This window comes from Ornithodoros turicata, chromosome 6 (genome assembly GCF_037126465.1).
Source record: "Ornithodoros turicata isolate Travis chromosome 6, ASM3712646v1, whole genome shotgun sequence".
NCBI classification, from domain to species: domain Eukaryota; kingdom Metazoa; phylum Arthropoda; class Arachnida; order Ixodida; family Argasidae; genus Ornithodoros; species Ornithodoros turicata.
In genome coordinates, this window is record NC_088206.1 from 47,228,645 (window position 1) to 47,240,860 (window position 12,216).

At 44.8% G+C, this 12,216-nt stretch overlaps 1 protein-coding gene across 1 annotated transcript in view; it reads left to right on the plus strand.

Moving 5' to 3' along the window:
• LOC135396622 (proteasome activator complex subunit 4-like) overlaps positions 1 to 12,216 on the plus strand; it is a 120,123-nt gene that overhangs the window by 3,942 nt on the left and 103,965 nt on the right. Inside the window, exons 4-8 of the mRNA XM_064627687.1 lie at positions 1,471 to 1,515; positions 1,582 to 1,731; positions 1,813 to 1,876; positions 1,961 to 2,035; positions 11,219 to 11,338. Coding sequence (XP_064483757.1) covers positions 1,471 to 1,515; positions 1,582 to 1,731; positions 1,813 to 1,876; positions 1,961 to 2,035; positions 11,219 to 11,338 — 454 coding nt within the window. The remainder of the gene's footprint in view (positions 1 to 1,470; positions 1,516 to 1,581; positions 1,732 to 1,812; positions 1,877 to 1,960; positions 2,036 to 11,218; positions 11,339 to 12,216) is intronic.

Consider the following 12,216-nt stretch of genomic DNA (forward strand, 5'->3'; position numbering starts at 1 on the left):
CTGCGGTCGTTCACTCTCAACTCGCCACCCGGGGTGCCACAAGTAGGAGAGGGACGACTTATGACGTCAAAACTTCTGCGCAGTCAGTCGAGGTCAGCGCCTGTCTTTTTCTTTTTGCACGTGGTGGCTTTCTTCTCTTGTAGTCTGTAAACCTGCTCCCACAGGGGGGGGGGAATTGGCAATTGAAAAGGTGACAATGGGCATGGAGGATTTCATTGTCACACAGGCGTTTCCCTGTGGACAATGCTTCTTCAGAGCCCTGAACAGCTGACTAGCAGACGATACTCCGAACCAATCAGCGAGCCCGGACCCTGTAGCGTCAGCGCAAGGTCACAGGCTGGTACTGCTCTCCACCGCCATTGCGCACGGTCGCTTTTTGCGGCGTACTTTAAATTCAATTTCTGCGATAATTATGGCTCTCTGGCGTGAATTACTTCTCATGGTGCTTTTTACTGACGTGCTTAACCGTTTCATAGAAAGAAAACAGGGTGTTAAAAATTACTTCTGTGCTACTTTAATGGCAAATTGGACTGCGTTATTTGAAAGTAACTTTCTTTGCCGGAATGCATGCTTATTTGATGATGTCGGCATGTACAGGAAAGCATATTGTCAGTGCACTCTGTTGAGCTAAACACTGACTCCTTTGAGTAAGATTTGGACTTGTAAATAGCTCTTGGAACTCAGAGGAATGGGTCTGTGACTAGTTACCTCAACCATCAGGCAGATTATGTAGATAACAATGATGTTTGTGCAGTGACGTCACGTTTGGTCACATGACATTGGAAAACATATTGCCGCACCAGAGCCACAGTAGGAGGGTACGCCGTGAGTTGTTGCGGTATGCGTGCAATTATGAGAGGAAATTGTAAAAACACGGCGCTGCCTCATTCGGCCTGCAGTATGCTTGCCTGTGACGCATGCTTTCCAAAGTCATGTGGCTCCTCAAAGGCTGCGCATAACGTCATCTGCATGAGCCTCATTACCTTTTTTTACGGATTTTGGTGCCACCTCCACGTCCCATGCAATGTTTGTAACAATCACCAAATAGTATGGGCATAAGAATTTGCAAAGAATACGTGTCTCAGAGTTAAAGTGATTAACTGTGCACAATTTCTCGTAGCACTTTCACTGCTTTAGAATACTTCGCAACATTTTCGAGCTCTGAATGTCCACTTCACACCCATTACATCAATCAGACAAAATATGCAAAGGATTGTGCAGATGGTGGTCCACAACATGCGTCACTTTTGGTCAGAGACAGAACAGTGAACATCTCTCAGACCGGCTCCCTTACTTTGCTTCTCAAATTCACCCATATGATGCACTCTTTCATTTGTCTACACACTCATTGTGGATTATTAGATGCAGATGAGGATGAGATGAGGATACGTGAGGATACAAGTTCTGTGTTGATTTGATTGTATCGTGTGTTGTCCCATCGCTTATTGAAGTTTCTCCTTTTTTCTGCAGGAATTTTGAGACAAGCTTAAAAACGCTAATTCGCAGCTGCCGAACGTGAGTAGTGGTTTCTTGCACGCATTGAACTCTCTGACTTTTCTTTGTGATTGATCTTCACTTCAGGTACTTCACTGTGGCCTCCACTCAGGAAATGCTCGATGAGTGGACACCACTTCTCTGTCCTTTTGATGTGACCATGCTAAAGGCTATCTCCTATTTTGAGCTCTTCCTTCCAACGACGCTTCCTCCTGAAGAACACGACAGGGGATTCCGGTAAGTGCTTCGCATGCCAGCTGTTCCTGCACTTACATGCTTGTACTTCCCTGGAACATGACAGTTGTTTTGCCGTTGCAGATTATGGCTGGACAAGTTTCTGCAATTATGGCAGAACAGCCATAGCCTACCACTATGGGAAAATGTACGTGTTTTTACAACATGTTGGGATATTGAACTTCCTTAGACCATCACAGTAATGGCGAGGCACCTTTTTGGATACTTTCAGAACTTAGTTTGGCTATTTGCGAGGCTTGCTCAGAACAACATCGGCTACGTTGACTGGGATCCTCATATCCCGACGGTAATTTCATTGTTTTTTATTGCAGTTATTTTCATTTTATGTTTGTGTGAAAATGACATAAACCTTCTGTGTGATGCCAGTCATCAAGAAGTGATAGAAGTGATGATAGACAGATTCGTTTTATAAACAGAGTAGGGACATTTCAAGTTGTAGAACTCGGTCATTACTTTAGGACACCTCTAATGCTCAATCCAAATTCATGATAGGTTCAGAAGTCCTTTGAAGTCTCGCATTACTTTGCCAATGATTCGGGTTCGTTGATGACACTTGTATTATGCTTGACTTGTGTGTCATAGTTAACAAATTACTACAAAGGTAATGAAAGCTGGAGCACCAGAGAAATATCTAGACTCCCTTTAACACGAACTCAAAGGGACCAGGAAGGTCTGTTCGTCCTATCAGAAGTTCAGCTTAACAGAAGGGCAAAAAAATTTTGCATCAGAAAGACCTATGCTGTTGCTATATGCTGAACACAGTGTAAAAACAACTCACAATGAAGATATGGTGAGGTAGAATATTTATATAACATTGAAAACAGTAAGATTCACTGTGGCACACTGAACCAGTCTGTGATTGTGTGTGCACAGCTGCTGCTGTTCCTTGAGCTGGGATGCAGTTATAAAGGATGACATCTGCCCAATGTTTCTGAGGAACCCCTCAGTGTGCTCATGACTTTCAAACAATTGGGAAAGCACTTGAAGAGCAGCATCAGCTGCTTCACAGGTCACTTGTGGCACATCCACTTCAGTAGGCTCACGGTCTTGCTCTGTATCTGAAGCAGCCTCAGCATCCAGTACCTCACTGATGATGTCATCCATGGTGTCTGCTCTGCGTGTAGCTACGTTGTCATCAACTGCAGCATACGCTGCCAAGTCCAGAGGGTGCCAAGGGTTGCACCGAGTGTTGAGCAAAGGTTGTTGTCCTCAGAGTTCTCACATTCATTCACAAAGACTTCTGGGGGGCAGCTGTCCTTCACGAATCCCGCGTGTCTAAAGGAGTTCGCGATGGCGGCTTCGGTCACTCAGGAGATTCACTTCATGTTGCTTCCCGTTTTCAATAGAGGGCAACATACGCTGTAGCAGCGAGCACCAGTTGTGCCTTTTCAGACTACTCATAACCCCCTGGTCCATTGGCTGCAATTTTGCAGTTGTGTTGGGTGGCAGGAACTCGAGCCGGATAGCTGGCAGTCCGCTGACTTTCCCGTGCCCAGGGCAGTTGTCAACAAGAAACAGGTCCTCGTCTGCTTTGCAAAGCAGCGGTCCATGTCGCGCAGCCACTGCTCAAAGAGTGCCTGGGTCATCCAGGCCTTGGTGTTTGCCGCGTACGTCGCAGGCAAGGTCCTGACGTTCTTCAAACAACGCGGCGATTTCGACTTGCCGATGACCAGCAGCTTGAGCTTTCCAGTTCCGGTCATGTCGGCTCCAACCAGAACAGTCGCACGTATCTTGTTGTGTTTGCCCCCAGTGCAGGCATCCCCAGAAAATGTCAATGTCTTCTGTGGGAGGAGCTGATAGTACAGTGCGGTTTCATCTACGTTGTAGATGTCTACCGCATCATGCTCCTCCATGAGGTCCTTTAATCTGGATGACCTCCATCTACGTCGGCAGACCCCCCGACGATAGAACGGTACACAAGTCCATGAAGTTTTCTAAACCGATCCAACCAACCGTAGCTGCACGAAAATCCTTCTACGTGTTGTCTGAGGGCTATTTCTTCGTCTTTCGCGCGGATGTTCGCATTCTTTTTCTCTTTGGTGCAAACTCTCTGCCACTAAAGGCGTCCATTATTTTCTGGCGATTTTTCACGATCCCACACACTGCTTTTCGCTATTCGGAACTTCCTTGCAATTTCCGTCTTCAACAGCTTTCCGTCTTTCACTTCTTGCAAATTTTCCACCTTCTTGATGAGTGAAAGTGCCTCGGACATTCGCTTTGACATGCATACCTGCCAACTCTCCCGGATTATCCGGGAGACTGCCGAATTTCGTTCAGTATCCCAATTGTACAGATGCACCATCCAATCTCCCAGAAAATTGGGGCCTTGGTCTTTTCTTCGCTCATTTTCTTTTAAAAGCTGCGCAAACGTATTCCTGAAAAATTAGACAGCCCATAAAACGTGTTTCGTGGCATGACCATCCATGGCTGGAGGTCGCGGCATATCGCGTGTTTCATTGTGTCCGTGTTCCTCGTGAAGACGTGCTATCATCCTGTCGTCAGTCCAGTCTCATACGGTAGTTTTATCTCCTCTGGTGGGGCTCTCCAAACAGAAGAAATACCTGCATTTCATACCTGCATACCTGTTCGTCATACGTGCCAAGTGCCGTTTCACGGGTTTTCTGGTTGAGCACAACCAGCAGCGAAGTGTAAGCAACCACGTGTGACCGCTGTTCCGGAAGATGTTCATAAAATGTGACGAAGGAAAGCGCCACTGGTGTGGACGGACGAAGACCACTGCCATCATGGGTGAAATGACTGCGGCTGTGCAAAATGCAATGTTGGGGAGCCTGAGACGACGGGTCTTTGCAATTGCGGATGACAGTAGCAACGATAGTGTGTCGCAGCCCCACCCAATAGTGGGTACTTATGATGTAGAGGACTTGCACTACAGTGGCAATGCTGTTTCGAGTGCACAACATTCATATGTCCCCCACCCCCGTCGCACAGCAGGCAGTCTCCCGAATTTTGAGTTCATCAGGTTGGCAGGTATGGACATGTCATCCAACAGTTCCGTTTCACGTCAGTGGCAAAAGTGGCATCCAACGCTAACGCCGTGAAAATGACAAACGAAAATGGCGCCTGGCAGTCACGACTCACGTTACCACGTTGATAAACGAAAACGGCAAAGTCACATTTCTCGGTGTCGGTGGCAAACAAGAGTGACGGCAAACAAGAGGACGGTTGGCCCGCAGCTGTAGCCAACAGTGGATATGTGACGTCATTTTCGTGTTTTCCACATCTTGCACACGACACGTGCGTGCCTGTCCGTCGGCATTTGTGGGAGTTCGGAGCAATGCAATGACCGAAACGTTCGTGCTATCCGAGGTAGCCCGCAGTACTAGTTCGTGCTAAATGGATTTTTTTTTTTACATTGAGTCTATGGGAAACGAACCAGTCAACCATACTTTGTTCATCATAACCGAGGATTCATCTTAAGAGAGTTCATCTTAATGGGAGTATACTTAGTTGTGTTCATGACTTAGCGTAACTATAGGGTCTCAGGTTTTCGGGTTTTACCCGTTTCTTCCCCAAATATACCCCCACGAATTGCACATTTAGTGATTCGGGTAAGACCCGATTTCTTCACGATTTGGGGAGGATTTTTGTCTCACGACCCGGAACCATGACGCACTACTGCGGTAGCGGGAGAGTGGGGCAGACTACCGACGGAATGAGGAGACACCGCAGCCAAGAGGGTAAGGTGTCACGTGGAGGCATACGTGGCTTCCGGCCTTTCAGCGTCATTCGCTGAATATGTTCACTAGTGAGCTTGTCCTGTGGGGTAATTGGGGTAGCAGCAAGCAAACTGCTGGAGAGTGGGTTCTCGAGTTTCCAGATGTTCCGCACAGCGCCAAGCAACTTTTGTGACGAGAACGTCAAGGAGGTGTTCGAGAAGCGAACTGTAGTGCAGAAATGGAACGTATCGGGAGCTAAAGTAAGCATAATTGTCACGGAAAGTAACGGAACTCCAACACTCTTTTCTCACGTGAAGACTTGTAACAGAACCACATTAAGCTAAGCAGTACCTTAAGAGGGCATACCAGCTCTCCGTCCCAATGTATTTCCTATGGAACATATTTTATGCTTTTTCTCGGTAACCATCACGCAGATTTTAACGCGGGTGGTTTCACTATAAAGAGGAAGACGAGATGAATTGGATAACGTTTATACATTTCTGATACATGTCGTATGTATTTTACGACGACGTCACGAATGTGAAAAAAATACACAATTTTTCTCCTCCCTCTTTGAACAGGTTTTTATTAAACTTCTATATCCATTTCGACAAAAACTCTTCGACAAGTTTCGACAAATTTACTTTCTCTCGAAATATTTCGGGAATCGATAGACACCAAATATATATGTCTACCACTTTTCGTTTTTATAAAAAGCATGAAACACATACACACCGACTGAAAGCCCAGTGAAACACGTCATACTGTGTTGCCATCTGGTGACGCAAAAGGAAAACCGCGCGGACCGTATCCTTCCGCCGAGCAAGCGGTGCGCATGCGCAACAATGCTTGCGCGTATGGGTGGGGTGTGGGTGACATCCTGGTTCCTGCATCTTCTTTCTCTCTCTCTCTTCTCAATACTTTCACGGCCCACTGACTTAGGTCATGGCCTTGGAGGCCAGTACAAAAGGTTGCTTAGCTGCTCGTAAAGGGATTGTCCTGCATAGTGTGTGTAATGTAAAGAGAAAGCACGCCGACATCAACAACCCTCTTCTTTTCTCTCTCTCAGCGCACGGTGTGCGTATAGAAGAGTGAGACGAGTTAGCTTCACGTGAATTGTCAATTTGCCCGACTTTGCCGGTTCGAGTGTGTGCGAACTCAGTCAACTGTTTGAACTGTCTCATAAGGCTAATGAGAATCTCTCGTATTTCCGGTTAGTGCAAGCCGGGCTTCACAGTCATTCTTTACAGTAACTTTCAACAGGACTGTGCCGTAATGTTCGTAATGCTGAAAAAATGCTAGAAATTCTACCGTCGCCTTCCATAATAATAATTCGCCGTTTCCTGTTCTTTTCGCTAAGAGTGCACGCCTCAGTCAGTTCCAAACTTCTGAAGTTTTCGGGAGGACCTCGATATTCCCGGTTGCGAAATCCACGATCTCGAAATTCGCGGGGTATAAGAAAAAAAAACGTCCCTGGTTGTGTGGACGGAAAAAATGGTCCCGCAAGCACCTGCGCTGCCAAAAATACACGGGCGTAGTTGCAGATAGCCGATGGAGCACATCACAGCCGACCAAGTCTTACCATTCGCTCTCCTGATTTGAAATCCAATTCCAAGGGTAACATAAAATCGATATAATTCGCTGCACTAGTTCGCTAGTGATATCGTCCTCTGGATGCTAGTATTTTTCTACAGTTGGCCAGACACGAGTTTTGCAGTTGTCCCCTGCATCTTTTCTGTGTCGATGTTTATGTACAATGAAAGCTGGACACCCATTTATTCATTGTTTCATGGCCCGTACAACTACGCTTCTGCAGAAGATACAGTTCATGGACATGGAATGTATGAGGGAACAACTGCAAAGTCTGTGTCTGACCAACAATAGGAAAATACCGTACTGGAGATACGATATGCGATATAGGAGCATCACCCAGTGAGCATCATCCAAAGATGTCATTTATTCATTTGACTGATTTATTTGTCAAAAATGTTTATTATTTGACATCAATTATTACTTGAAAAAGGGTTGGGGACTAGGGATGAGAGACATGTAGTGGCATGCTTAGTCACTATGTGTCAGAGGGGAAAAACCTATCAAGTTGCCGAACGGGCTAGGGTGAGCAAAGCGGCCCTTGAACCGCTTCCTGAATGCGAAAAAGTGGGTTAGCATGAGGAATGTGTTCACGAGCAAGCGGATTACACAGAGATAAATGTTCCTTAGGATAACGGCATTTACAACTGCAGCTTTCTGTGTTCTTCTCTTTCTTTCTTTTATTGATTTTTTTCTTTTCTTTTTTTCTTCTTCAACGCTTGTCTTCTTCTTTTCTTCTTGTTTCTTCTTTTTTCTTCTTGGTGAACCAATAAGAAAAATTGATCAAGCGACCGCTGCACCATTATTTCTGCCCACGCAATGAGGAACCACCTTTTCCGGAACCCAAATTCGTGTTCTCGAAACAAGGAAAACCAACGGCAATGCTCGATTGCTTCGTACGATGATATGCCGTGTTCAAAAATCCAACATCATTATTTACCATACAAACTCTCTAAATTTCGATGTCTGTCCAAGTCATTTTAGTGAACGAGAGCCACATTTTTGGTGGTTTAGGCTTAGCGGGGCGGGCGCGACGGAACAGCACGTTGGTTAGTTTATTATTAGGTTAGTAAAAGTTTAGTGTTTGCATTTTCATGTTTAGGTTAGTCTAAGTGCGCTTTTGCAGTTTCCAGCTCACAACAGTGCATTTTATTGCCAGATAACATTTATTTACAGTAGTTTATTTTTCAACGGGGACTTCGATCACTTTATTTTGAGGTACGCCCAATTTTCGATACCGGTTCCCTGGATTTTCCATCTTTCGACACTCCTTGCTGGTTGTGCATGGGATGACCCAAAACCTGTACCCGTCTGTTTTTGCACTGCGAACAAAGGGAGGTCTACTGACGAAGATAAGGAAAAGCTCCGGGTCACTGGGGATCCTCCGCTGAACTAGTGACTCTACGCTGAACGAAAGGTCTGGTGTAATGTGAACTACCCTGTGAAAACCAAGGAGTGTCTAAAAATATAGTGCTGAAGTTTCCGGGTAATAATCAGCACATTATGAGATGGAATTTGTGACTTTCTCGCTCGTCAAGTTCCTTTCATCTTATCTTGTGCATTTATACATAAAGACGAAGTTCAAGGAGTTTTAGGAACTTCCTTCTTCTCCTTTTTTCTTTTTTTGAATAGCTGTTGCTAAATGTAATGCATTTATTTAGACTGATTGAGCGTAAGTATTGAGCCTAACAAAAGGCCGAAAATCATAACGCTGAACTATCAGAAGGCCGAAAACTCATAACGCCGAACTATCAGAAGGCCGAAAGCCAAAAGACCGAAAAATCCTAACACCGAACTGTCAGAAGGCCAAAATCAGAAGACTGAAAATGGAAAGGCCAAAGAGACAGAGGGTGGACACCCCAGTGAATGACCACTGAATGGGATGGTGCAGATTATGAAAAAGTTGTAGCTCTTGTATTACAAATCAAATAACTGAAATGCATAAGATTTGGTGCTCGGAAATAGACTAGCCAAAGAAGATAAAAAAAAAAAAACAATAATCTGCAACCTGTTTACCACGAAAAGAAAGTGTGTGGTGGGTAAAGTGCGGATAATTGTGCACTAAAAGCCCTTGAAATATAGATGCAACTATGAACTGAAATCTAGATAGCCGAAGAAGCTAATCACAGCCGACCGAGTGTTATCATTCGCTTTGCGGATTTGTTGAAATTGGGAGACATGGGGTTCTTTTTAATTTTTTTTATGTGTTAATGGATAATTAAATTTACATTCCATTCAACGAGCAACATAAAATGGATATAATTCGCTGCATTAGTTCACTAACGATATCGTTCGCTGGATGCTAGTATTTCTCTACTGTTGGTCAGACACAGGTTTTACAGGGGATCCGGACAAAATGTCCCCGAAAGTGTCCCCGGACAAAATGTCCCCCTCACTACGAAATGAAAGTTCCTGTTGCACGGTTGTTGCTAGTTTCCATGACTTTTTTGTCGTAGATTTTTTTGTTTTATTTTAAAAGATTTATTTCGGCGTACAGCCCTACCCCCAGCTGGGCACGCCCGCTATGCTACGCTATAGCGCCGTTTGACGAAAACTACCTTTCGTGATACTCTTCTAGCGGAGACAATTTCTCCTGGGGACATTTTGTCTTGGGGATGGTTCTTCCTGGGACATTTTTTCCGGAGACGAAAATCCGGTCTCTCGGGCGAGCTTTGATTAGTATATGAAATGACTTCTTCATGATCTTTCCTTCATTTGGAAACTGGTGCTCAGATTCATCTCTGGAAACCCCCATTTTGTAATTCCATCTGTGTCTGTGTTGACCTACAAGAATAGCGATTTGCCTAAAATACACATGAATTTGGCTCACATGGTGTCCAGTTCAGCTTCTTCCACGACCAAATTCCACATTTTCAAGTTTTCATTGAATTAACTGAGACCTCAGCATCCAACACAACGAAATCTGGAGAAAAAAAATTTACGCTTCGGAAGTTATTCTAAAAAAAGAAAAAAAGCATATATTTTCTTAGGTCACATGATAAGGAGGTCGAAATGCACTTTTTCCTACACTCAAACATGAACCTCTTATGTTGTCAGGTGACCATTGTTATTATTTTTTTACTCTGTGTCCTTTGATTTTTTGTGGAATCGTTTTTCTTGGCGTCCAGGAAAAAAAAAAGACTCCCGACTCCCGCTGCGAGGCCTCGCCGCTTGACCTTTCCTTATCTTCCTTGGTTGGTTTCTTGTGTGTTCTTTATCACCCTTCACCTCCTTTGTACGGTTTGGCAAACTAGCACACCACGCCGAGACGAAACGAAGTCCCTTGTCACTGGGGATTGTCGACTGACATCATTTTTCTGGGCTGGTGTAATGTGAAAGAAAAAGAAGGGAAAACAGGGGTGCAAGGAGTCTTTCAAATATGTTACTGATGTTTCCGGGTAATAATAAGCAGTCTGTTTTGCGACGGAAATTTTGAAAAGTATTTTACACCAACGCCTTGAAAATGAATTCAGATATAATTCAGGTATTTGCAGGTTTGAATTACCGTGGACCTTTTAGGGCACTCTTCATTTTGTTGCTGTCTTTTTACATTTGTGAGATGTATCACCAGGCTGATAAACCCGACTTTTACCTGTGTCACATCATTCCAGAAATTTTCCACGCGAATTCACCTGAATTCGGTGCTCCTGTTTTCAGGTGTCTGCCAACCTGGAAAACCTGGAAAACGGAATTATCAGGGAATTTTGATGTGACTGGAAAAGTCGGGGGGGGGGGGGGGGGGGGGTTGTCAGGGAACTTGCCAGAAAGGCAGCTGAAGCCAGGGTAAATCGTAAAAAAAGTCATGATGCACAGTGAATCGCAAGTGCTGATGAGTGGTTGAGCGGCCACGCCGCAGCAACGTTGCCGCGAGTAGCAGTTGGCCAATACGACAAGCTCAGAGGCAGAAAAGTAGGGCAATCTTACTAATTTCTCAATAAATGATCTGTTTTATTAGGGATCTGTATCAAAACGTAGCAGCAGGCACCAAGTTTTGTTTTGGTCAGGGAATTCACTTGAAATAGTCAGTGAAAACCTGGAAAAGTAAGGGAATTTGAAGGCTACAGTTTAGTAGACACCCTGTGTTTTCCACCTCATTTTTACCCCTGGAATTTTTGAATTTTGCAAAAAATATTTCCCAAAAATCTCAGACCCTAAGCATTAGACATAATTAATCCTGTGGAACTGTGACAATCTCTGTGCAGATCTTTACCAGGCTGTTACGGAGCTTCAACCTGCCCACCACGTCAGGCAAAGTGCACGTAACTCGGCTGGGCAACACGTACGACAGTACAGCTGCTGTCAACTGGATTGCTGCTATGCTGGTAAGGAAAGTGTAGATCATGCCCAGGCAATATTGTAACAATGTTTGAGGCTGTTCTTCTCATGTTTCTTGGGATGAGTAGGTAATCTTGACGATTTATAATGAACTTCTTGAATGAACACTTAAAGTGAGGGAAACGGAAGGCGAAGGTGTGGTGAGAGCAATGGCAGTGGCGAGGAGGGTGTGCAATATGATTGGCAAGTCACTGGGCACATTGGTTTCGAGGACGCCGCAACTCACCAATGTGCCATGCTGAAGGGTAGTGAAGGAACTGCGCGGGAAACATTTCAAATTAAGCGTGCTGTGGTGTGCACATATACTTTGAACCACTTTAAGCGGTCACATTGCAAAAGCGGGACTGCAGAAATTCTTCAAATTTCCTGGGATTTCTAATTAAGCAAGTTTGAATTAATGAGGTTTCACTGTATCTCGGCGTCTGATAATTTGGACGGTTCATTCGGAAAACGTGCTTGATTATTCGTACTTATCTCGCTTCAAACCTTCGTGGTTAAGGGCGCTTACCGTCCCCGGAGCATGAGAAATACGGCAGAACAATGTGCTCCTCTGCCCGTTATTTCGTACTGCGTTACGAAATGAAGGCCATTCCCGACATGACATATGTGCAGAAGCGTGTGCAAGAAAGCGAAGCTTATTTGCGTGCGATCGAAACTGATCCATATGCGTTGCAAGAGTCAATCTTTTAATATGCATGTCTTCGACTATGAGTGTCTTTGAGTCCTTGAGGATGTCATCGATGTGCCCTGTCCACAGTGACAATCCTTTCTGCGCTGCCTACACTGATGAACGCATACAAGGATAGTACAACAGTTGCTAAAATTTGCCAGGATATGGTGTTGTGCATTCATGCTGTGAAGCAGA